Genomic DNA, 25,667 nt, shown 5'->3' with positions numbered 1-25,667 from the left:
GGCTGTGTTTTACAATATCCTTAACCTGGCTGCAGTAAATGCTTCCATCATATTCAAGGAATGCACAAATAAGAGAATGCCTTCATAATGCAACTCACAAAATGAATTTCGAACACGAGAGCAAAAGCCATACATCTGATGGTGTGAGCTGAAACACAGGCAGGAGCAGCAGCGGATGGAGAGAAGAAGACCGTGCTAAGTGCTGAGAACCTGCAAGAAAAACAAAATGAATGACACTTGGTGTGTGGGAGCTGCAAGTGAAAGGTACAGATTACCAAGTAATCGATGCACTAGCATCAGTAAATGATGCCACATGCCTTTTTTCAAGTGGAGCCCACTTAGAGGAGAATGCATTTGTTATGATTTTACAGCATGATATTTTCCTTATAATTTGACAGAATATTTTCTTTAAAATTTTACAGCATGATAGTTTTGTTCATTCTAAAACAAATACTGCTTTATAAATAAGTTTGTTTTCCACAGTATATATAGGTATGTGTGTTTTTGGCCATATTTTACTATGCATTGAATTAGTGATATGTTTATTAGTTTATTAGTAATTATATAACTTATTTTTACAAAGAAATAAACTAAATATTGATTCAAATTTGTACGTGTAATTAGTTACAATAGCAGGTTTTGACATTCATTAGATTTTTTTAGACTTTCATTCATCTGTAGAACAAAAATAAGAAGAGTATTTTAAATTAAATCTGAGTGCTTTCTGTCCCTCTAATGATAGCCTACACAACTACCTCTTTCAAGATCCAGAAAGGCATAAAGACATCAAGTATGTGACTCCAGTGGCTTGATAACAAATTTTTGAAGTGATGCAAATTTGTGGAAGAAAACAAAACGAATTGTCTTTTTTCTCACAAAATGTAACCCATCCCAGAAGTACTGTACTTGTTCACAAGCAGAGAAAAAGGGACAACATATGCATTCCTCATGTATTAAAGGTCCTGTTTTTTTTGTGCAGTTGAGCTCACATTTGTGCCTTTTTTTTAAATGGTGTCAACACACGTGCAGGATCTATCATCTATGCTAAAGTGAAGATGTTTTGTGAACAGAAAGCATTAAAACTGATGTTTGGCCACTGGAGTCCCATACTTTAATGATGTTTTTATACCTTTCTGGGCCTTGAAAGTGGTAGTTGCATTGGCTGTCAATGGAGAGACAGAAAGCACTCAGAATTCATTAAAATGATCTCCATTTGTGTTCCAAAAATGAACAAACGTTTTACAGGTTTGAAACAACATAAGGGTGAGTAATTTAACAATTTTCTTATAATATTTTTGGTTAACTCTCTCTTTAAGTTAGATGACTAATCTGTAATTCATGCAAAATTATTTTAATGTTAAACTTAAATTGGCATGGTTCTGCAACAATGCTTTCTTGTACAGCATTTGAAAATATGAAACAAAGATTTGTTTTACTCATGCTTGACATTTCAATGTGAAACTAAGAAAGTAAGAGCAAACATGATGTGAGACGCAGGGCTCCAAGTGTTTGTACACTCTTAGTATACCTCTCACCATGTGCCAGTTTGAGAAAACTACTGAATGCAGCCTCCAGGTTTATTCCCACCTTTATCTGCATGTTTACTCCAAGTTCCTTTTTGAGATTTGAAAAGCTCAAATACTTCATGGTTTTCCAAAACTGTTCATGCAAGAGCCTTGGAGGAATGCGTAGCCACTTAGTTGCCTTCATCTCAACCCTCGTTCAGGATTTCTTCCCAGGAAATCTCTAAAAGAAATGGATATGAATAAAACTGAACTACAGAGTAAAATGCAGATTGGAGATAGAAAAGCAATCATACAGTATTTTAAGCTAATTAAATCAACTGCTATTTAAACAGTGGAAATTGCTTAGCTTACATTTCCAATGGTCTTTATTTGCAAGTCATATGAGCTTGTCAAATCAACTGTGTCTTACAACATACTTTATTATTTTCAACTAAATAAACAGCAACACAACCAAATGCTTTATAAACATTTCATGGCATATGTGTTGCTTACTTCTGTATGAATTCCAGCGTAAATGCCATCTCCTCTGGGTATTTGTAGCTCACAATTGCAACAGGGGAGGAGATGTGATCATTAAATAAATAGTGAAACAGGGCTCGACATTAAGGCTTGTCCGCTTGTCCGGGACAAGTGGATTTTTTTGTAGGACAAGTGGAAGAGAAAATTGGTTGTCCGACTGGACAAGTTAAATTTCAAACAAAATAAAATGCCATGTTAATTAACGTTATATGCCGTTAACGACAGAGCAGAACGTGCAGCGCAAACACCGAGCGGAATATTGAACAGAGAGCGTGCCGACACACACACACACACACACGGAACGGAAAAGAACTGCTCATGAAGTTACTGTACGTTCACACCGCCGCCGACTTGAGCTGAAAAGAAGCTCTGGCCGCCCCGTCAAGAACTCTTGTCAAAAAGTACGAGGAAGCTTGTTGATGCTTTGGCCGCTCTGACGTAGCAGCATTCTATGCTCGATCATGGGAGAGTGCGCGCGCGCGCGCGCGCGTGTCTCTCTCTCTCTCTCTCTCGAAATTGCGAGAAATTAATCTGTGCGACCTCAAATTATATTTGGAAGCATTTGTGCGAGTGAGAGAAATGAGTGTGGTACGACTCGGTTTCAAAACTGTCGCTAGCCTAACTACTGACTAGTAGTACAAGACTAAAAGTCTTGATTAACGTATAATTTTAAGAGACGGAAAGACTATCGCGATAGGTTTGGATAAATCTTCAAAAAGGCAATGATGTCATTGAATAAATATGCACGCTGTACGTTTCAAAGTCAAAACGCTGCACGTATGTCTTCATATGAATGTATCTGAAGGGAACAGACTGTCCTCAGAAACATGTCGTTTGCATTGTCATTTCATTTCTGATAAAACGGCGTTAGTGCTGGTTTGTGTACAGCTGTTACTATGGAAACCGTAGTATTTCAGCGCTCCTAAAGCGCCCCCTCGTGACAAACAAATTAATTTTTATTTTCAATACATTTTTTCAGCTGTTTATGGTCAAATTATTGGAATTATCGATCCATGTGTAAGTGTGAAATAATTTAATTTGCCTTTTAAAATTGTAAACAATTAAGTAATACTAATGTTATATATCTTATATAAATATAAGAAATTATATACTTGATTTATCCCTTTTAATGGTATAAAGGTTGAAATGTCATTGTATTAGATATTTTGTTTTTTGTGTCTGTATCTGAATTATAAATATTGTAATTTTATGGCTTAATATTCTACCGTACATTGTCCAACCCCACTCATACTGTTCATTTAACTTGTGCAGCTCTTAAAAAAAGGGTCATAAATTGCCTTAAATTGATATTTTAAAATTCTGCAGCTACACTAAATGGTGAAATAAAATTCTTTCCTTGATATTTGTCAATATACTATACAACGCGGCTCAGATAGCACATGTACATCTGCAAGATGTCTGATAAAGATCTCTTGATCTGGAAAGCATCTGCTGTGTACAAACATCTGGCAGGCGTCTGTCAGATGTCAGTTAATCAGAATCGGCCATGAAGAATCAAGATCGGTGCATAACTAAAAAGAAATTGGGTGCTCCTAAATTTTTTGGGATGCTCCTAACTTTTTAAAGTTGGGAGCACCAGTGCTACCAAGTAAAAAAGTTAATTTCGAGCCCTGCCTTACACCAACAGCACCATATGAGTTCAAACGGGAACGAAAATTTGTAACCAAATGGAAAGATGAATTCGACTGGGTTATTTATGAAGACGGAGAAATGTTCTGTGGCGTCTGTCGGATAGATAGTTTTATTTTTTTTCACCAAGAGTCACCACTACCTCTGGTGATACACTGTGCACATCAGCGTGCAAAGTATTACTTTGTATTATACTATGAGTCTGGAGATCCTTCTACTGTTCCTTTCTACTTCTACGTTCCTTTCTACTGTTTCAACTGAATTGTATTAACATTGATAGTGTTTGGATGCTTTCAATGAATTATGCATTAGCAAAAAAAAAAAAAAAAAATGATATTATAAATCTTTACCCGGACAAGTGACTTTTGTGCATGGACAAGTGAAACATAAATTTACTTACCTATCCCTCAAAAAGTTAATGTCAAGCCCTGGTGAAATGAAAAATGAAAATTTGATTTTTATCCACGTCCATGATATGGCTGGCAGACTGCACCGGTTTTCGTCAAAAATCTTTTGTGTTTCTCTGAGGGAAAAAATGTCACCTACATCTTGGATGCCCTGGGGGTAAGCAGATAAACATCACATTTTCATTTTTGGGAGAAGTATCCCTTTAACAATTGCAGTGTTCAAAATTTCAATACTAAATAATTTCAATACAACCTTTGATACTTGACAGGACATTTCGGTGCATATTATTTCGCTTCCAAAAATACACTGATTCAAATTCGCCAAGCAATTCGATGTTACTAATCCAGGTATGGCAGAAGAGCAATTGAGCATCGATACAAAATCGACGCCTGTTGCTTTCCGCTTCACCAGCAGGTGGTGAAAGCGAGTCTTGCTGAGACCATTGCAACAAGTGAAACGCGGATTTGCAAAAATGGACCAAGATATAAGTACTGCATAGTTTTAAGATTATTATAAGATCATAAAGAAACAAAAGTATTGTTTATTTGTAATGTGTATATTTGTTAGTTTTCTCTATTAACATCAATTGACCCCATTTATTCATATTACACATCACATACACTGTGTGCATAATTATTAGGCACGTTGATACTGTGGTCATATTTTTTTTTCTAAGCACATTTGCTAGTTATTTTTAACACATCACTGAACAACATGTATTTAAAGATGTATTTCACCAAGAATTCAACTCTGGATGCTGTATATACTGCCCTACAAAGCAAAAAGGCAGTAACTACGCCGAGTGCAGAACTGAGAAAAATGACTTTAAAGTTATCCTGTCATCCAACTTAAGTAGTTGAAGGTAGATTATTGAACATGTGGCTGTTTTGTTACTTTATATTAGCTTATTCTTTGTACATATCAATCCTCATATTTAATTTGATATTTTACCACTATTTTGCAGTTACTGTATTCTTGCTTTGTATGACTTACCAAAAACGTGGCACCATACCAAGGAAAAAGGCAGTAACTACAGATTCTCCAAAAACTATTTTGCCACAACTTGGGCTCTGGGTGTGTTAGATACACTGTATTTGAAATAATTGGAACCATTTGTTTTCCTGAACATGGATATAGTTTTCCCAAACCCAAACTAATTTGACCATTTTAGGTCAATATTTTCCACCCGGAAGCTGTTCTGGTGCTGAAACGGCTGATAAAATCAAAACTAAGCTGTATCAAGGCCCAAATGGGGACAATTTATTTTGAATAGGACTATATTGTTATGTGTGAGTATTAGATTAATGTGTGTCTGGGGGTGTTTCTGTATCTGTAATGTAGTATCTGCTATACCTACAAATCACATTAATGTTAAAGCACTGCAAAACAACTTTTTGCACTGCAAAAAAAGACTGCGTTCACACCGCCCCAAACGTCAAGCATCAGTTGCGGCCAGATTACATGTAAAGTCTATGGTTGAGTCAGTCAGAGGCCCTGCGTTGCGTTGTGTGCGTTGGATTCGTCAACTTTTCAAGCGTTACCTGCGTTTCAAGCGTCAACGCAGCAAACGCAAGCAACGCAGAAGTTCAGCTAGCTGAACTTTTGACGGACTTAACGCACTTGACGCAGTGCGTCAACCAATCAGAGTGTCTCACTGTAGCGACATCACCACACGTATCTTGAATGAAGCGGGAGCAAAGAAAAAATCATTTTCAATTTAATTGTATTATATATAATATATAGCCTATATATATTGCTCATTGTAACCGTCTGCAATCGCAGAGAATTGTATGATCCGTCCTCGTTGTTGTTTTTTCGAATGCGTGGCGTGAGTATTTTTGGAATCTTTTTTTTTACCCGGACAAGGCTTTCACTGACCAGTTCCCATATGGTCTAGCGGTCAGGATTCCTGGTTTTCACCCAGGCGGCCCGGGTTCGAGTCCCGGTATGGGAAGGCGGGTTCCTCTTTGCTTCCCTCTTCGAACGGGGCGCACGTCTTCCTGCGTCGAAAGCCGTTTTTTGGCCAGCAGTCGAGCTGCAGAAACTTAATAGGCCGAGGTTGTGACCCCACAGATCCATGCCTTCGGTAGCTCAGCTGGTAGAGCGGAGGACTGTAGGTGGAGCGTTGGCAAGCCTTAGGTCGCTGGTTCGACTTCTGGTTCGAAGGAGGTCATTTTTCATGTGCCCACCTTTTTTTGGGGGGGGGCGGCCTTCTGAAAATGGCCAGCAGAGCTTGATTTCACAGTCCGCCGTGGGGGGCAAAAGAGCGTTCCCTGACCGGGAATCGAACCCGGGCCGTGAGAGCGGCAAATCCTAACCACTAGACCACCAGGGAAGAGCTGATCTACTTCTGGCCTGCTAATAGCATGAGAACAAGCAGACAGCAATACAGGCTTCTGTCACGTCGAAAACCAACAAGTCGGGCGCAAGCACGAGGGCCCCCAGGCGGTGGGCCAGTGGCGCAATGGATAACGCGTCTGACTACGGATCAGAAGATTCTAGGTTCGACTCCTGGCTGACTCGTGCTCCGCTGTGGGCCAGTGGTGCAATGGATAACACGTCTGACTACGGATCAGAAGATTCTAGGTTCGACTCCTGGCTTGCTCGAGCACCGCTTTTTGCGTAATGCAGTTTGGTTTTGATGTCATGGCTTGCTGAATTGTTGCCCTATTCCTACGTGCCATCCGGGCTTTGAGAAAAAGTTGGACACGAAATATCCGGTTCAAACCGCATCTCAGTTTCATTGTTAATCTCATGATTTTTTCATTTCTGTACCTTGACAGACCGGCGATAGGCTGTTTTTCCTTGAGATAACGGTTACAATGCAAGACCACGCTTGTTTTTTCGAATGCGTGGCGTGAGTATTTTTGGAATCTTTTTTTTTACCCGGACAAGGCTTCTACTGACCAGTTCCCATATGGTCTAGCGGTCAGGATTCCTGGTTTTCACCCAGGCGGCCCGGGTTCGACTCCCGTTATGGGAAGGCGGGTTCCTCTTTGCTTCCCTCTTCGAACGGGGCGCACGTCTTTCTGCGTCGAAAGCCGTTTTTTGGCCAGCAGTCGAGCTGGAGAAACCTAATAGGCAGAGGTTGTGACCCCACAGATCCATGCCTTCGATAGCTCAGCTGGTAGAGCGGAGGACTGTAGGTGGAGCGTTGGCAATCCTTAGGTCGCTGGTTTGACTCCGGCTCGAAGGAGGTAGATTTTCATGTGCCCACCTTTTTTGAGGGGGCCGGCTTTATGAAAGCGGGGCGGTGAGAGCGCCGAATCCTAACCACAAGACCACCAGGGAAGAGCTGATCTAATGCTGGCCTGCTAATAGCATGAGAACAAGCAGACAGCAATACAGGCTTCTGTCACGTCGAAAACCAAGAAGTCGGGCGCAAGCATGAGGTCCCCCAGGCGGTGGGCCAGTGCTTGGCAATCCTTAGGTCACTGGTTCGACTCCGGCTCGAAGGAGGTCGTTTTTCATGTGCCCACCTTTTTTGGGGGGCCGGCCTTCTGAAAGCGGCCAGCAGAGCTTGATTTCACAGTCCACCGTTGGGGGGGAGGGGGGCAAAAGAGCGTTCCCTGACCGGGAATCAAACCCGGGCCGCGAGAGCGCCGAATCCTAACCACTAGACCACCAGGGAAGAGCTGATCTGCTGCTGGCCTGCTAATACCATGAGAAAAAGCAGACAGCAATACAGGCTTCTGTCACGTCGAAAACCAACAAGTCGGGCGCAAGCACGAGGTCCCCCAGGCTTAGGTCGCTGGTTCGACTCCGGCTCGAAGGAGGTCGTTTTTCATGTGCCCACCTTTTTTGGGGGGCCGGCCTTCTGAAAGCGGCCAGCAGAGCTTGATTTCACAGTCCACCGTTGGGGGGGAGGGGGGCAAAAGAGCGTTCCCTGACCGGGAATCGAACCCGGGCCGCGGCGGTGAGAGCGCCGAATCCTAACCACTAGACCACCAGGGAAGAGCTAACGTAGTGTTGGCCTGCTAATAGCATGAGAACATGCAGACAGCAATACAGGCTTCTGTCACGTCGAAAACCAACAAGTTGGGCGGAAGCACGAGGTCCCTCATGCGGTGGGCCAGTGGCGCAATGGATAACGCGTCTGACTACGGATCAGAAGCTTCTAGGTTTGACTCCTGGCTGGCTCGTGCTCTGCTTTTTGCGTAATGCAGTTTGGTTTTGATGTCACGGCCTTGTCGAATTGTTGCCCTATTCCTACGTGCCACCCGGGCTTTGAGAAAAAGTTGGACACGAAATGAAATCCAAACTAGCCAAAAATCAGCAACTTATCCGGTTATAACCGCGTCTCAGTTTCATTGCTAATCTCATAATTTTTTCATTTCTGTACCTTGACAGACCGGCGATAGGCTGTTTTTCCTTGAGATAACGGTTACAATGCAAGACCACACAATCCTTAGGTCGCTGGTTCGACTCCGGCTCGAAGGAGGTCGTTTTTCATGTGCCCACCTTTTTCGGGGGGGCCGGCCTTCTGAAAGCGGCCAGCAGAGCTTGATTTCACAGTCCGCCGTTTGTGGGGGTGGGGGGCAAAAGAGCGTTCCCTGACCGGGAATCGAACCCGGGCCGCGAGAGCGCCGAATCCTAACCACTAGACCACCAGGGAAGAGCTGATCCAATGCTGGCCTGCTAATAGCATGAGAACAAGCAGACAGCAATACAGGCTTCTGTCACGTCGAAAACCAAGAAGTCGGGCGCAAGCATGAGGTCCCCCAGGCGGTGGGCCAGTGCTTGGCAATCCTTAGGTCGCTGGTTCGACTCCGGCTCGAAGGAGGTCGTTTTTCATGTGCCCACCTTTTTCGGGGGGGCCGGCCTTCTGAAAGCGGCCAGCAGAGCTTGATTTCACAGTCCGCCGTTGGGGGGGTGGGGGGCAAAAGAACGTTCTCTGACCGGGAATCGAACCCGGGCCGCGAGAACACCGAATCCTAACCACTAGACCACCAGGGAAGAGATGATCAACTGCTGGCCTGCTAATAGCATGAGAACAAGCAGACAGCAATACAGGCTTCTGTCACGTCGAAAACCAACAAGTCGGGCGCAAGCACGTGGTCCCCCAGGCGGTGGGCCAGTGGCGCAATGGATAACGCGTCTGACTACGGATCAGAAGATTCTAGGTTCGACTCCTGTCTGGCTCGTGCTCTGCTTTTTGCGTAATGCAGTTTGGTTTTGATGTCACGGCCTTGCCGAATTGTTGCCCTATTCCTACGTGCCACCCGGGCTTTGAGAAAAAGTTGGACACGAAATGAAATCCAAACTAGCCAAAAATCAGCAACTTATCCGGTTATAACCGCGTCTCAGTTTCATTGCTAATCTCATAATTTTTTCATTTCTGTACCTTGACAGACCAGCGATAGGCTGTTTTTCCTTGAGATAACGGTTACAATGCAAGACCACACAATCCTTAGGTCGCTGGTTCGACTCCGGCTCGAAGTAGGTCGTTTTTCATGTGCCCACCTTTTTTGGGCGGGCCGGCCTTCTGAAAGCGGCCAGCAGAGCTTGATTTCACAGTCCGCCGTTGGGGGGGTGGGGGGCAAAAGAGCGTTCCCTGACCGGGAATCGAACCCGGGCCGCGAGAGGGCCGAATCCTAACCACTAGACCACCAGGGAAGAGCTGATCTGCTGCTGGCCTGCTAATACCATGAGAAAAAGCAGACAGCAATACAGGCTTCTGTCACGTCGAAAACCAACAAGTCGGGCGCAAGCACGAGGTCCCCCAGGCTTAGGTCGCTGGTTCGACTCCGGCTCGAAGGAGGTCGTTTTTCATGTGCCCACCTTTTTTGGGGGGCCGGCCTTCTGAAAGCGGCCAGCAGAGCTTGATTTCACAGTCCGCCGTTGGGGGGGTGGGGGGCAAAAGAGCGTTCCCTGACCAGGAATCGAACCCGGGCCGCGGCGGTGAGAGCGCCGAATCCTAACCACTAGACCACCAGGGAAGAGCTGACCTAGTGTCGGCCTGCTAATAGCATGAGAACATGCAGACAGCAATACAGGCTTCTGTCACGTCGAAAACCAACAAGTCGGGCGGAAGCACGAGATCCCTCATGCGGTGGGCCAGTGGCGCAATGGATAACGCGTCTGACTACGGATCAGAAGATTCTAGGTTCGACTCCTGGCTGGCTCGTGCTCTGCTTTCTGCGTAATGCAGTTTGGTTTTGATGTCACGGCCTTGCCGAATTGTTGCCCTATTCCTTCGTGCCACCCGGGCTTTGAGAAAAAGTTGGACACGAAATGAAATCCAAACTAGCCAAAAATCAGCAACTTATCCGGTTATAACCGCGTCTCAGTTTCATTGCTAATCTCATAATTTTTTCATTTCTGTACCTTGACAGACCGGCGATAGGCTGTTTTTCCTTGAGATAACGGTTACAATGCAAGACCACACAATCCTTAGGTCGCTGGTTCGACTCCGGCTCGAAGGAGGTCGTTTTTCATGTGCCCACCTTTTTCGGGGGGGCCGGCCTTCTGAAAGCGGCCAGCAGAGCTTGATTTCACAGTCCGCCGTTTGTGGGGGTGGGGGGCAAAAGAGCGTTCCCTGACCGGGAATCGAACCCGGGCCGCGAGAGCGCCGAATCCTAACCACTAGACCACCAGGGAAGAGCTGATCTAATGCTGGCCTGCTAATAGCATGAGAACAAGCAGACAGCAATACAGGCTTCTGTCACGTCGAAAACCAAGAAGTCGGGCGCAAGCATGAGGTCCCCCAGGCGGTGGGCCAGTGCTTGGCAATCCTTAGGTCGCTGGTTCGACTCCGGCTCGAAGGAGGTCGTTTTTCATGTGCCCACCTTTTTTGGGGGGCCGGCCTTCTGAAAGCGGCCAGCAGAGCTTGATTTCACAGTCCACCGTTGGGGGGGAGGGGGGCAAAAGAGCGTTCCCTGACCGGGAATCGAACCCGGGCCGCGAGAGCGCCGAATCCTAACCACTAGACCACCAGGGAAGAGCTGATCTGCTGCTGGCCTGCTAATACCATGAGAAAAAGCAGACAGCAATACAGGCTTCTGTCACGTCGAAAACCAACAAGTCGGGCGCAAGCACGAGGTCCCCCAGGCTTAGGTCGCTGGTTCGACTCCGGCTCGAAGGAGGTCGTTTTTCATGTGCCCACCTTTTTTGGGGGGCCGGCCTTCTGAAAGCGGCCAGCAGAGCTTGATTTCACAGTCCACCGTTGGGGGGGAGGGGGGCAAAAGAGCGTTCCCTGACCGGGAATCGAACCCGGGCCGCGGCGGTGAGAGCGCCGAATCCTAACCACTAGACCACCAGGGAAGAGCTGATCTGCTGCTGGCCTGCTAATACCATGAGAAAAAGCAGACAGCAATACAGGCTTCTGTCACGTCGAAAACCAACAAGTCGGGCGCAAGCACGAGGTCCCCCAGGCTTAGGTCGCTGGTTCGACTCCGGCTCGAAGGAGGTCGTTTTTCATGTGCCCACCTTTTTTGGGGGGCCGGCCTTCTGAAAGCGGCCAGCAGAGCTTGATTTCACAGTCCGCCGTTGGGGGGGTGGGGGGCAAAAGAGCGTTCCCTGACCGGGAATCGAACCCGGGCTGCGGCGGTGAGAGCGCCGAATCCTAACCACTAGACCACCAGGGAAGAGCTGACCTAGCGTTGGCCTGCTAATAGCATGAGAACATGCAGACAGCAATACAGGCTGCTGTCACGTCGAAAACCAACAAGTCGGGCGCAAGCACGAGATCCCTCATGCGGTGGGCCAGTGGCGCAATGGATAACGCGTCTGACTACGGATCAGAAGATTCTAGGTTCGACTCCTGGCTGGCTCGTGCTCTGCTTTCTGCGTAATGCAGTTTGGTTTTGATGTCACGGCCTTGCCGAATTGTTGCCCTATTCCTTCGTGCCACCCGGGCTTTGAGAAAAAGTTGGACACGAAATGAAATCCAAACTAGCCAAAAATCAGCAACTTATCCGGTTATAACCGCGTCTCAGTTTCATTGCTAATCTCATAATTTTTTCATTTCTGTACCTTGACAGACCGGCGATAGGCTGTTTTTCCTTGAGATAACGGTTACAATGCAAGACCACACAATCCTTAGGTCGCTGGTTCGACTCCGGCTCGAAGGAGGTCGTTTTTCATGTGCCCACCTTTTTCGGGGGGGCCGGCCTTCTGAAAGCGGCCAGCAGAGCTTGATTTCACAGTCCGCCGTTGGGGGGGTGGGGGGCAAAAGAGCGTTCCCTGACCGGGAATCGAACCCGGGCCGCAAGAGCGCCGAATCCTAACCACTAGACCACCAGGGAAGAGCTGATCTGCTGCTGGCCTGCTAATACCATGAGAAAAAGCAGACAGCAATACAGGCTTCTGTCACGTCGAAAACCAACAAGTCGGGCGCAAGCACGAGGTCCCCCAGGCTTAGGTCGCTGGTTCGACTCCGGCTCGAAGGAGGTCGTTTTTCATGTGCCCACCTTTTTTGGGGGGCCGGCCTTCTGAAAGCGGCCAGCAGAGCTTGATTTCCCAGTCCACCGTTGGGGGGGAAGGGGGCAAAAGAGCGTTCCCTGACCGGGAATCGAACCCAGGCCACAGCGGTGAGAGCGCCGAATCCTAACCACTAGACCATCAGGGAAGAGCTGACCTAGTGTTGGCCTGCTAATAGCATGAGAACATGCAGACAGCAATACTGGCTTCTGTCACGTCGAAAACCAACAAGTCGGGCGGAAGCACGAGGTCCCTCATGCGGTCTATCTCGATAGTTTAGCTAAACGGCCCTAAACCGTTTCCCATTCATTCTCAATGGTAGTGCTAAACCACTACGGATGCAATATTCTTTTGTCCACTAACGCTCTAGTGGCGCTCTTCCGTGTTTCGTCTCCCCGGGAAGTTTGAAGTCGCCATTTTCATACTGACTCGGAGCGTGAAATACATTCAGTGAAGATCTGCCTCGTTCATTTTATTCAGCACATCTATCAAAGGTAAGTTACTGTATTTATATATATTACCTTATAGGTTACGTTTTGGGTGCTGTTAATAATGATATCCAATTAGTTGTTGAGCGAAAACGCCCGCTTCGCTCCGTTGGTCGTCATTAAACTTTACGCTGTCTGCTTTTGTTTACTATTATATCATCAAAGGTTGATTTGCACGCAAAGTTATGAATGAACATGATCGTTTTATATGTTCATGTGTACAGTTTTTATGTCATTCGGTTAAACTATCCGTTTAGTTACCATGACATCACTCGTTTGGCTTGTGGTAAATATGAGCTAAATGATGAATGAATATGTTTTTTTTTTACGTTTATGTGGTTTTCATTTGGTGATGTTAAATAAGCTATGTATGGCATAGATTTCAGTAGTAATGTGTTGATAACTCGCAGATACACATTGCACTGTCCAAGGTAGCTTACTGCTGTAAATTCTTTGTGCAAATTAGATAAGGTAGACTTTAATATATGTCCTTTACGTTGCACAAGCCTTAATAGCCTAATTTTAGAAACAAATGTATGGGCTTTATAATAATTTTACAACTTTCAATGTGTGAAATAATACACATCCATTAAACAACATAACCTTTTGAGATAAAGCTATCAAACCATCTGTAAAAATATCTAAATAGTATTCCCTGTCATGCACAAGACAGAATATTCCTTAATTATTTTTATATACACTACTAATAATAAAAGGAATATTCTGAAAAAGAAAACTAGTCTTGTGCATGACAGGGAATAATATTTATAGATGTTTACAGTTGATTTGATAACTTTATCTCAGACCGTATGTGTGTGCATATATATATGCCTTGCGCAACGTAAAGGGCATATATGTTATAACATAACAGTGCAAAGAGTTTGATTGGTTTTGACAAATAAACCTAAAATTCAGTTTTTCTTTCATGGTAGATCAAGATGCAGAAAAAAGTGCTGTTCTTCCCAGGGAGAATGTGCATTATACTAACTGTCCTAAGGACTATGAATTCGTGCCATGATGAATTGATACCAACTACAATGAGGGTCAGTATGCATTTTTGTTCTGCATTCATGTTTCATTGGGTATTAACACTTGAATGCATGCTTGTTCACTGAGTCAGATTGCTCCTTTAATTAAGTTTTACTTATATAGCTAAAACTAACTAAAAAAAGCACAGAAGTAATGTATCCAATCTCTGTGATCTTCAGGGTTAGGCCACATGTTTCCAAACAGGATTGGGGCCATTCATGAATTGAATTGAGAATGAATGGTAAATTCCAGTTCACTTCCTGGAATGGAACTGGATTTGGAATTGGAATGTCAGGAAACAGAATTGAAATCAAATAAATTCCACTTGCGGTGCTAAATAAAATAATTTGACTTGTTTTGCTTTATAGTTTATAGTACATCAAATATTGTAAATCACATAAACAACAAACATATAAAAGAAATACAAAGTACTGTATGTTTAGTATGTTTAGCATGATCATTTCACATGCCACATTTCAGGAAATGATGATAATTCAATGCAATAGAAAGTGAATGAAATACATGAATGAACATGATTCATTTGTTTGTGAGTTGAGACATATATCATGTGGTAATCATATTGAATGTATAGTACATCCAGAAACTTATCACCACTGTCATTCAATTATTACAGTTTTTTTTCAGTCGCTAACAAGCGTTTGTCCAAACAGTTGTCACATTTTCAAACTCTAAACACAGCATCGGTCTTTTGTGGCCATACCATTCACACATTTCATGTCGTTTTCACCCAATATGGAGTCAGTGAACACATTTACACAATGCTTACATTTTCTTAACAGACAAGCTATACCTACCAACAAAATTATGGATTGTTTTTGTAGTATTTACTAATGTTAACACACAACATCCCACAATAGCAACATCCAACAATATTCCAAACCTTAGATACAGTATAAAAACCTCTGCTTCTGAAATGATATCGGTTCAAAAACAATATCAATATCAATATCAAAAATATATCTCAGCTGATAATAAACAAACAATTGAATAATTGACACACAGCTGATTTATGTTGGGTAAATTGGGCCAACCACAGCTGATTCCAGTGAGAGATGCAGTGAGAGGAGCAGGAGCAGTGAGAGATGCAGTGAGAGACGCAGTGAGAGATGCAGTGAGAGGAGCAGATGCAGTGAGAGATGCAGTGAGAAGAGCAGATGCAGTGAGAGATGCAGTGAGAGATGCAGTGAGAGATGCAGTGAGAGGAGCAGATGCAGTGAGAGATGCAGTGAGAGATGCAGTGAGAGATGCAGTGAGAAGAGCAGATGCAGTGAGAGGAGCATGTATTTTTGAGACGAAAATTATCCCTTTGGCTAATTATGTTTTGTAGATGTGAGTCTGTGTTAGTGAGAGGAGCAGATGCAGTGAGAGATGCAGTGAGAAGAGCAGATGCAGTGAGAGACGCAGTGAGAGATGCAGTGAGAGGAGCAGATGCAGTGAGAGATGCAGTGAGAGATGCAGTGAGAGATGCATGTATTTTTGAGACGAAAATTATCCCTTTGGCTAATTATGTTTTGTAGATGTGAGTCTGTGTTAAGAGTTTAGAAAAAAGTATCTGAAGTATGGGTAAGCGTTTGTTAGCGATTGAAAAACTGTAATTCATACTTTTTTACAGGATACAGGTTTTTATACTGTATCTAAGGTTTAGAACATTGTTTTTGCTTTTGTGGGATGTTGTGTTAACATTCGTAAATACTACAAAAACAATCCATAATTTTGTTGGTAGGTATAGCTTGTTTGTTAAGAAAATGTAAGCACTGTGGAAATGTGTTCACTGACTCCATATTGGGTGAAAACGACATGAAATGTGTGAATGGTATGGCCACAAAAGACCGATGCTGTGCTAATTGTGTTTAGAGTTTTGAAAATGTGACAACTGTTTGGACAAACGCTTGTTAGCGACTGAAAAAAAACTGTAAGATGGTCTCAAGGTATACAGTGTGTAAATGTAAGCATTTTAAATCTATGACAGGCAGGAGAAGGAAACATATGGCTGTTTTAGTTCCTACTAACACCAACACTATACTATTACTAGCATATATTGTAAGCTCTGAAATGACTGATGGTTTTGTATGTTATAGTTCCATCTGCTGCACTATCCAAACCAACTCCTGATACAAGTGCTGGATTGAAGGCATCACCAGCTGATGGTAAAAACACTGTAATCTAGATTATGTAATCAAATGTTGAGTTAATTTTGGTTACATAAATATAATAAGACACCTGTGGCTCTTCCAGCAGAACTGATGTTCCTAGTGAAGGAGACCTCAGCAGAGAGGCCTGAGTCAACTCCAGGTATGTTTCCATTTTAGTGTAGGGCTGATGATCAGACAGGGTTTCCGCGGGGCATTAAAAGTATGAAAGTCAAGAAAATTACATACGATGTAGCCTAGTTAAGCAACGTGAGCGGACCAAAAGAAAATGCTGTTTTCAGAACATTACCACGATTGCAGATTTGTCATTCAATAAACAAGTAACAATTAGTGTTTTGTTACGGAATAAATCAGCGTTTTTTTTTTAGTTAAATAATTTTTGAGTCGATGAATCATTGATACATTCATAAAGACAGACACTTGATTGATTCTTGAATGAATCAGCAGAAAACAATTTAAGGGGGAAGATATCACGAATATGCTGATTTAAGTAAGGTTAGAAGTGATGCAGTTTAAATTATATAGATTTTCTCACATATCCAAGACTATCATCATTGCATTGTCAAAATCAATGGCACTTAATATAAAACATATAACCGGTCAAAGTTTGGGATCATTAAGATTGTTTAATGTTTTTGAATAGTCTATATTATATAATATGTAATATATATAGTATAGTATAATATAATATTTAAATTTATGATACTTTTTAGGTGAATGCATTTTAAAATATAACTTATATGTGACCCTGGACCACAAAACCAGTCTTAAGTCGCTGGGGTATATTTGTAGCAATAGCCAAAAATACATTGTATGGGTCAAAATTTTAGATTTTTCTTTTATGCCAAAAATCATTAAGAAATTAAGTAAAGTTCATGTTCCATGAAGATTTTTTGTAAAATTCCTTCTGTAAACATATCAAAATGTAATTTTGATTTGTAATATGCATTGTTAAGAACCTAATTTGGACAACTTTAAAGGTGATTTTCTCAGTCTTTTTGATTTTTTTGCATCCTCAGATTTCTGATTTCAAATAGATGTATCTCAGTCAAATATTGTCCGATCCTAACAAACCATACATCAATAGAAAGCTTATTTGAAAGCTTATCTAATGATCAATATATACACACACATATGTTTTTGCTTCACAATTTTGTTGAAATCATGATACATTTTATTTTTCAGAATTATTTGATTAATAGAAAGTAATATATAATATTTCCCAAGGAAAAATTAACTTGATCAAAAGTGAAAAGACATTTTTTATGTTAAAAAATATTTTATTTCAAATGAATGCTGTTATTTTTTAACTTTCTATTCATCAAATAATTTAAAAAAATTGAAAATTAAAGGGAAAAAATGTGTTCAATATTAATAAGAAGAACCGTGGATAATGTTTGAGCACCAATAATCATAACAGAGCAGCAAATCAGTATATTAGAATGATTTCTGTAGGATCATGTAACACTGAAGACTGGAGTAATGATGCTCAATATTCAGCTTTTATCACAACAATGAACTACATTTTAACAGATACTAGCATAGAATTTTTTTTTTTTTTTAGCCTTGGTGAGCAGAACAGAATTGTTTTTAAACATTAAAAACCTTTGACCATTTATATATTTATGCACGTTTCTTCAACTAAGCTGAGGAACATAAATATTTGCGAAAGTCACATTACACAGACCCAAATAGTTAGTCAAGTTTGAAACTTGGATTACAAGAGAAATTGTTTATATTTTACTATTTTTTTGCAATGAACAACTGTAATTTCCACCACATCACAATATACAGCTGTTGTTTAAAAATAGAATAACTTATGTCACTCAGGAATTGTCTTAAGATCATTTTTGTAACTAGTTTAACCATTTTTTTCAGATTGTAAAATATGTATACAGTTGTCAACGAGACAAATTAACTGCCCTAAGGTCCAAATCATGAACTGTACACCTGTCACACTCTGAAACTAAACATTGGTTTGGGTAAGATCTTATTAGATAATGAATATTGAATTTTTATATTAAGTTTATATTTTATATTATATTTTATATTTTATATTAAGAACCCCGTCAGATCGGCCGTGGTGGTGGTGTAGCAACAATTTATAGTGATATTTTCAATGTTACCCAGAAAACAGGGTACAGGTTTAATTCATTTGAAGTACTTCTACTCAATGTTACTCTGTCAGATATGCAAAATAAACCTCTCCTATCTCTTGCTCTGGCTACTGTGTATAGACCTCCAGGGCCGTATACAGATTTCCTAAAAGAATTTGCAGATTTCCTTTCTGACCTATTGGTTAATTTTGATAAAGCATTAATTGTTGGAGATTTTAACATCCATGTTGATAATACAAATGATGCGTTAGGACTTGCGTTTAATGACCTGTTAAACTCTTTTGGAGTCAAACAAAATGTCACTGGGCCCACTCATCGTTTTAATCATACACTAGATCTAATTATATCGCACGGACTTGATCTTACTGATATAGATATCGTACCTCAAAGCGATGATGTTACCGATCATTTCCTTGTATCGTGCATGCTGCGTATCACTGATGTTAACTATATAGCTCCGCGCTATCGTCTGGGCAGAACTATTGTTCCTGCTACCAAAGATAGATTCGCAAATAACCTGCCTGATTTATCTCAGCTGCTCTGTGCACCCATAAATAAACATGAACTAGACAAAATGACTAGTAACATAGGCACTATCTTCTCTAATACATTAGAAGCTGTTGCCCCAATCAAGCTAAAAAAGGTTAGAGAAAAACGTACTGCGCCATGGTACAACAGTAATACCCATTCTCTCAAAAAAGAAACTCGTAATCTTGAGCGTAAATGGAGAAAAACTAACTTAGAAGTTTTTAAAATTGCATGGAAAAACAGTATGTCCAGCTATAGACGGGCTTTAAAAGCTGCTAGAGCCGAGTACATCCACCAACTCATAGAAAAAAACCAAAACAATCCAAGGTTTTTATTTAGCACAGTGGCTAGATTAACAAATAACCAAACACCTCCCGACCTGAATATTCCTGCACAGTTTAACAGTAACGTCTTTATGAATTTCTTTACTGATAAAATAGACAACATTAGAAATACAATAACTAATATAGATACTACAGCAACTGATACTTCAACATTAGTCATTACACCCAAAGAAAAACTCCAGTGCTTTACAACTATAGAACAGAAAGAATTAAATAAACTTATCACCACATCTAAACCAACAACATGCCTATTAGATCCTGTACCCACTAAATTACTAAAAGAGTTGTTACCTGTAGCAGAAGTACCGCTTCTTAATATTGTTAACTCATCGTTATCTTTAGGTCATGTCCCAAAACCATTCAAACTAGCGGTTATTAAACCTCTAATTAAGAAACCACAGCTAGACCCTAGTGAACTGGCAAATTACAGACCCATTTCTAATCTTCCATTTATGTCTAAAATCCTAGAAAAAGTTGTGTCTGCTCAATTGTGCTCCTTCTTGCAAAATAATAATATCTTTGAAGAATTTCAGTCAGGTTTCAGGCCCCATCATAGCACAGAAACTGCACTTGTAAAAATCACAAACGACTTGCTACTTGCGTCAGATCAAGGCTGCGTCTCATTGCTAGTTTTACTTGATCTTAGTGCTGCGTTCGACACTATAGATCACGAAATACTCATAGATCGATTACAAAACTATACAGGTATTCAAGGGCAGGCTTTAGGATGGTTCAGATCATACCTGTCCGATCGCTACCACTTTGTTTATTTAAACGGGGAGTCATCGCAGTTATCACCAGTAAAGTATGGAGTGCCACAAGGATCTGTCCTAGGTCCTCTACTATTTTCAATTTACATGTTACCCCTCGGTAATATTATTAGGAAATATGGGATTAGTTTCCATTGTTATGCTGATGACACTCAACTATATATTTCAACAAGACCAGATGAAACTTCTAACTTAGAAAAGTTAACAGAGTGTGTTAAAAATGTGAAAGACTGGATGACCAATAATTTTCTACTGTTAAATTCAGATAAGACTGAGATATTACTTATTGGACCAAAAAACAGTACACAGAATCTCTTAAACTGCAACTTGCAACTAGACGGATGTACTGTTATTTCCTCTACAGTCAAAAATCTGGGTGTTATATTAGACAGCAACCTGTCTTTTGAAAATCATATTTCCTATGTTACAAAAACAGCATTCTTTCATCTTAGAAACATTGCTAAGCTACGGAACATGTTGCCTGTTTCTGATGCAGAAAAGTTAGTTCATGCATTCATGACGTCTAGACTGGACTATTGTAATGCACTACTAGGTGGTTGTCCTGCTTCTTCAATAAATAAGCTACAGGTAGTCCAAAATGCAGCTGCTAGAGTCCTTACCAGATCAAGAAAATATGATCATATTACCCCAATTTTACAGTCTCTACACTGGCTACCTATTAGGTTCCGTATCACTTACAAAATATTACTTCTTACCTATAAGGCCCTTAATTGTTTAGCTCCTGCATACCTAACTAGTCTCCTACTACGCTACAATCCCTCACGCTCCCTAAGGTCGCAAAACTCTGGACTTTTAGTAGTACCTAGGATAGCAAAGTCCACTAAAAGAGGGAGAGCCTTTTCACATTTGGCTCCCAAACTCTGGAATAGCCTTCCTGATAACGTTCGGGGTTCAGACACACTCTCTATGTTTAAATCTAGATTAAAGACTCATCTCTTTAGCCAAGCATTCACATAATGTATCTCATAACGTTGAAATTTCAGTTACATCTGATCAAATGCACATTAATATTCTTCAGCTTGGGCTAAACCATCATTTTTGTTTGGTTGGAAGTTGGAACAGCAGCTACGCTAATTATTTCTCTGTTTCTCTGTCTTTGCCACGGGATTTCTATCCCGTGGTAACTAGGATTTACACAAGATTCAGCCCGGATTCAGATGAAGAGATGATGCCAACCCCTCAGAGGACCGCAGATGATGCCAGCCTTGAAACAACATACAGCACTACATAATTTTCCTACAAGTTTGATTACAGCACATAACCATTGCAATTAGTGTTCATCATCTGTTTAATTACACAGTTACTGATTTAATATTTATATCATATGTACATCGACTCAACATACAGTATTCACCACTAATAAGCTACTAAATATATTGTAGTAGCCTAAAACTTTTGTGCAGCTGCTCTGCAACAATCTGTATTGTAAAAAGCGCTATACAAATAAACTTGAATTGAATTGAATTGAAAGTAGAGCATGATCTCATAAATTGTGGATGAATGTTTAATGAGTGATGAGACCTTTATAAATATAAAAAAAATGTGTGTGTTGGTGGAAATGAAATGGAAATGACATGAAATTAACGTAATTGTAGGGAAGCTTCATACCAATGCTGGAACATGACTGGACTGAAACATTTGCAGTCCTGCGAATCTACTGTCGATCTTATCCATATTAATTGTACTTTGTAACCATGAATGTCATTTGCAAAGCAAAGGACAGTGTGGTGGAAATGACATTTCTGTAGATTATTTGTGGAAAAAATGGAAGATAGCTTCACTGATTGGCTTTGAATTAATACTTAGCATTTCATGTATTTAAAATACTCTTATTTACCTAACATTTTTTGCTTTTTAATAGCACCTTTGAAGGAACAGCATGTGGTGGAAATTACACATAATAAATATATTAACTGATCAAGCAATATTTACTTTGATGTTTCTTAATTTGTTGTTGCTGAAAATTTAAATTTCTCCGTGTCCAACATGTGCTCTGATGCCACTCAACATTTTCATAGAAACACACAGTATTGTGGTGGAAATGACTGGAAATTAATAGTTACCAGATAAGTAATATTTATAAACTGTATTTTCATTGTTGAAGTTTAAAAGTCTGGGTGTGCAACAAGGAGACCTAAAAGGAGGTTGAAAAGTATGGAAAAAATCATAATAATAAAGTATGCAAAAAATGTTAAGGTGGTTTTAATTTTAGCTTAACAAAGGAAGAGGAATTTGTCAAAAAAAAAAATGACCAAAGAACAAAAAAAGTACCTATAAGTTAAGAATCACCTTTTTATTATATATTGGTAACACTTTACAATAAGGTTCATTAGTTAACATTAGTTAACCACATTAGTTAACATGAACTAATAATGAACTGCACTTATACAGCATTTATTAATCTTTGTTAATGTTAATTTCAACATTTACTAATACATTATTAAAATCTTGTTAACATTAGTTAATGCAGCGTGAACTAACATGAACAAACAATGAACAACTGTATTTCCGTTAACTAACGTTAATGAAGATTAGTAAATACAGTAACTAATGTATTGCTCATGGTTAGTTCATGTTAGTTAATACATTAACTAATGTTTAACTAATGAACCTTATTGTAAAGTGTTACCTATTTAGGTTACATATTTATATATGGGTCGTGCGTGGCTGTAAAAAAATTAAATGCATTATAAAAAGTATTACATTAGATTTGATGATACCAGCAGAAACCCTGTCAGATTTAGTTTAGTATCGTTATCACAAACACAACCAAAATTTGTCATCGTACTATGATGCTAATAACCTGCTCAAATGCAAAACATAAAGACTGTACTTTGTTTCAGAACTCTGCACAAGTGCTGCTGGCACCGCTTCACACAAAGCACTTGCCTTTGAGGACAGTGGTGAAAATGGTAAGAATGAACAACATGTAGACAACCCCTCCATTTTGTAAACTTCTCTGACACTAAGATGTTGTCTTAACTCTGCTTTAGTCATTTTATTTATTTCCATCATTTCCATATTAACTCTGCAATTTATATTAACCATGTAATTAATTATTTTTACCCTGTCCATTTTTTTTGTCTTTCTTAAATCTTAAACTTCTTTTTAATTCCTAGTTCCCTCAGCTCAGCCACCCGTTCTTGTTCTTCTGCCTAAGCATGACCATGGCATGAGCAGCTGGAGCTGTTCTCGAGCAGGCCGCCTGTGCAGATTCTGCCACATAGTCCTTAAACAGGGACCCTTGGAGTGGCAGGAAAATACATTTACTGCCCAGAAATAGAAATAGAAAATAGAAATTCTAATTGTAATCATCCATTATTTTCATGTTGCACCATTCTGTTGCTCCATCCATTCCTTTCAGATACATTATAAATGGTCATTGTTTTTGTCCTTAACATCCATTCTAGCACATGAGACCTAAATGGAGCATATTCTGGTAAATTGCAACTGTTTGTAAAATGTGTACTGATTAATCTAACTGATTGTTATTTGCTTGTGTACATATATCTAATTGACCTTGTTCTTTTTGTCCATTCCCATTGCTTTGCAGCAGCTATAATTTCCTTGGTTATACTTGTGTTTTTTTTTTTCTTCTTTTTTTGTTTACACTTGTTTTAGGACTCTCTAAATTCCACTGAAGGCATGTTTGAGTCAATTTAATAAAACATTGGCTGTCAGTGAATTACAACTATTCACGGCCGGCCCCCGCATGGTAAATGTGTATTGTTGCTTTGATGTTGTCTGCTGTGAGGTGCTGTGATCTATAGGAGACGTGGGTCCTGTCCCAAATAGCACTTCATGTGAACTTACAACTGTATACATATTGTTATTGCTTAGGTAAATTATGAATATGTATTGCCAAATGACCAGGTTGCAAAAACATCATAAAAATACAGAACTAAAAAAAGCATAGTGGTTAAAAAAAGCCCTGCAAGACCAACTCAATCCCCAGGAAGCAAAACAATTCAGATTTTAAAGAAGAAGAGCAGCTAAAGCCATTCTTTTATATTTGTATTTATTTATTTATATTTTCATTCCCTTTTCAAAATCATGCTTAATTAAAGGTATCAAACACTGTTTATGTGTATGTATTTTTTTTGTCTGTTTGGGAAATTATTAAAAGGATATGGGTCTGCAAGACCAACTCAATCCCCATTTATTTTTGTTTACAAATTCATGCTTAATTGTTTCTTCCAGGTAAGTATTAGCACACATATTAAAGTACATCAATATTTAATTTTAACAGTTATGCTATAGATGGTTCATTCAATCATTGCTATGGTTTCACTGTCAATACTGTAGTAAAACCATAGTTCTTTTGTAGTTACTATGGTTTTACCACAAAACTATAGTTTTCCTGTCGCAGAACCATGATTTATTTTGTAGTTAATATGGTTTTATTACTAAAACCATAGTTAAACCATGGTTACAACGAAAAAAACATTGTTAGTTTTTGCAAGGGAGTGATCACATGTAGCTGACTTTTCCCCAGAGTGAACTCTCAGGTGGCTGTTAAGGTTTCCTTTTTGGCTGAAACTTCTTCCACATTGCTGGCAGGTGTAAGGTTTCTCTCCAGTGTGAACTCTCATGTGGACTCCAAGCTTTCCAGATTGAGTAAAACTCTTTCCACATTGCTGGCAAGTGAAAGGCTTCTCTCCTGTGTGAATTCTAATGTGGTCTTGAAGGTTTATTTTATAAATAAACCTCTTTCCGCATTGAGGGCATGTGTAGGGTTGCTCTCCGGAGTGGATTCTCCTGTGTTCTTCAAAGCACCTTTTTTGACTAAAACTCTTTCCACACTCAGAGCATGTGTAAGGACTCACTTTATGAGCTCTCTTATGGACTTCAAGGTTTTCATGTTGATCAAAACTCTTTCCACACTGATCACACATATAAGGCTGTTCGTGAATTTTCATATGTCTGGTAAGGCTTCCTTTTAGAGTAAAAATCTTTCCACACTGTACGCAGAAATAAGGTTTCTCTCCAGTGTGAACTCTCATGTGGACTCCAAGCTTACCAGATTCAGTGAAACTCTTTCCACACTGTTCACAGACATACGGCTTCTCTCCGGTGTGAATTCTCATGTGGACTCCAAGGTGTCCAGGTTGAGTGAAACTCTTTCCACACTGTTGGCAGGTGTAAGGTTTCTCTCCTGTGTGAACTCTCATGTGTCTTTTAATACTATCTCTTTGATTGAAAGATTTTCCACACTGTTGGCAGGTGAAATAACTTCTTCCTGTCTTTCTAGTCTTTTTTCTTGAGGAAGTCGTTTCAGTCTGTGAACGACTAAAAGATTTTTCTCCATTTATGAAATCATGATTTTTCTCTTCCATTTCATTCAGTTCTTGACTCTCCTCTTTCAGGGCCATCAGATCTAAGATGAAAAAAGACAAGTAAAAGTTAACCCCAGTTTAATGACACAAAACAACAGACATCAAAACATTCAAAGATGTGAAAGTGTCAAAACTAATACACAACTACATCCTATATCAACTAAGCCAGCGTCTTCAAACACAGACAAATCTTAGTAGAGAAGTGTGAAGTATGACATCTATGGGTCCTTTTCCAAAAATTTGCATATTGTGATAAAGTTCATTATTTTCTGTACTGATAAACATAAGATTTTCATATATTTTAGATTCATTACAACACAACTGCAGTAGTTCAAGCCT

At 40.4% G+C, this 25,667-nt stretch overlaps 1 protein-coding gene and 11 non-coding genes across 12 annotated transcripts; 6 read left to right on the top strand and 6 right to left on the bottom strand.

Annotated features, from left to right (window-relative positions):
* The first annotated feature begins 5,985 nt into the window (after positions 1-5,985).
* On the top strand, positions 5,986-6,057 carry trnae-uuc (transfer RNA glutamic acid (anticodon UUC)). The gene has a single exon. It is a non-coding gene; the product is annotated as a tRNA-Glu (tRNA).
* Positions 6,058-6,553: 496 nt separating this feature from the next.
* trnar-acg (transfer RNA arginine (anticodon ACG)) lies at positions 6,554-6,626 on the top strand. The gene has a single exon. It is a non-coding gene; the product is annotated as a tRNA-Arg (tRNA).
* Positions 6,627-7,014: 388 nt separating this feature from the next.
* Positions 7,015-7,086, top strand: trnae-uuc (transfer RNA glutamic acid (anticodon UUC)). Its single transcript has one exon. It is a non-coding gene; the product is annotated as a tRNA-Glu (tRNA).
* An 899-nt stretch (positions 7,087-7,985) lies between these two features.
* On the bottom strand, positions 7,986-8,057 carry trnae-cuc (transfer RNA glutamic acid (anticodon CUC)). Its single transcript has one exon. It is a non-coding gene; the product is annotated as a tRNA-Glu (tRNA).
* Positions 8,058-9,174: 1,117 nt separating this feature from the next.
* Positions 9,175-9,247, top strand: trnar-acg (transfer RNA arginine (anticodon ACG)). The gene has a single exon. It is a non-coding gene; the product is annotated as a tRNA-Arg (tRNA).
* Positions 9,248-9,970: 723 nt separating this feature from the next.
* trnae-cuc (transfer RNA glutamic acid (anticodon CUC)) lies at positions 9,971-10,042 on the bottom strand. Its single transcript has one exon. It is a non-coding gene; the product is annotated as a tRNA-Glu (tRNA).
* Positions 10,043-10,157: 115 nt separating this feature from the next.
* trnar-acg (transfer RNA arginine (anticodon ACG)) lies at positions 10,158-10,230 on the top strand. The gene has a single exon. It is a non-coding gene; the product is annotated as a tRNA-Arg (tRNA).
* Positions 10,231-11,294: 1,064 nt separating this feature from the next.
* Positions 11,295-11,366, bottom strand: trnae-cuc (transfer RNA glutamic acid (anticodon CUC)). Its single transcript has one exon. It is a non-coding gene; the product is annotated as a tRNA-Glu (tRNA).
* A 251-nt stretch (positions 11,367-11,617) lies between these two features.
* trnae-cuc (transfer RNA glutamic acid (anticodon CUC)) lies at positions 11,618-11,689 on the bottom strand. The gene has a single exon. It is a non-coding gene; the product is annotated as a tRNA-Glu (tRNA).
* Positions 11,690-11,804: 115 nt separating this feature from the next.
* Positions 11,805-11,877, top strand: trnar-acg (transfer RNA arginine (anticodon ACG)). Its single transcript has one exon. It is a non-coding gene; the product is annotated as a tRNA-Arg (tRNA).
* Positions 11,878-12,600: 723 nt separating this feature from the next.
* Positions 12,601-12,672, bottom strand: trnae-cuc (transfer RNA glutamic acid (anticodon CUC)). The gene has a single exon. It is a non-coding gene; the product is annotated as a tRNA-Glu (tRNA).
* Positions 12,673-24,160: 11,488 nt separating this feature from the next.
* Positions 24,161-25,364, bottom strand: LOC141305373 (uncharacterized). The gene has a single exon (XM_073832475.1). It carries the CDS (start codon positions 25,362-25,364, stop codon positions 24,411-24,413), a length of 954 nt encoding a protein of 317 aa, XP_073688576.1. The 3' UTR covers positions 24,161-24,410.
* Positions 25,365-25,667: the final 303 nt, after the last annotated feature.

This window comes from Garra rufa, unplaced genomic scaffold, assembly GCF_049309525.1.
Source record: "Garra rufa unplaced genomic scaffold, GarRuf1.0 hap1_unplaced_002, whole genome shotgun sequence".
NCBI lineage: Eukaryota > Metazoa > Chordata > Actinopteri > Cypriniformes > Cyprinidae > Garra > Garra rufa.
The sequence above is the reverse complement of the archived record's forward strand: the minus strand, read 5'-3'. Positions and strand labels throughout refer to the sequence as shown.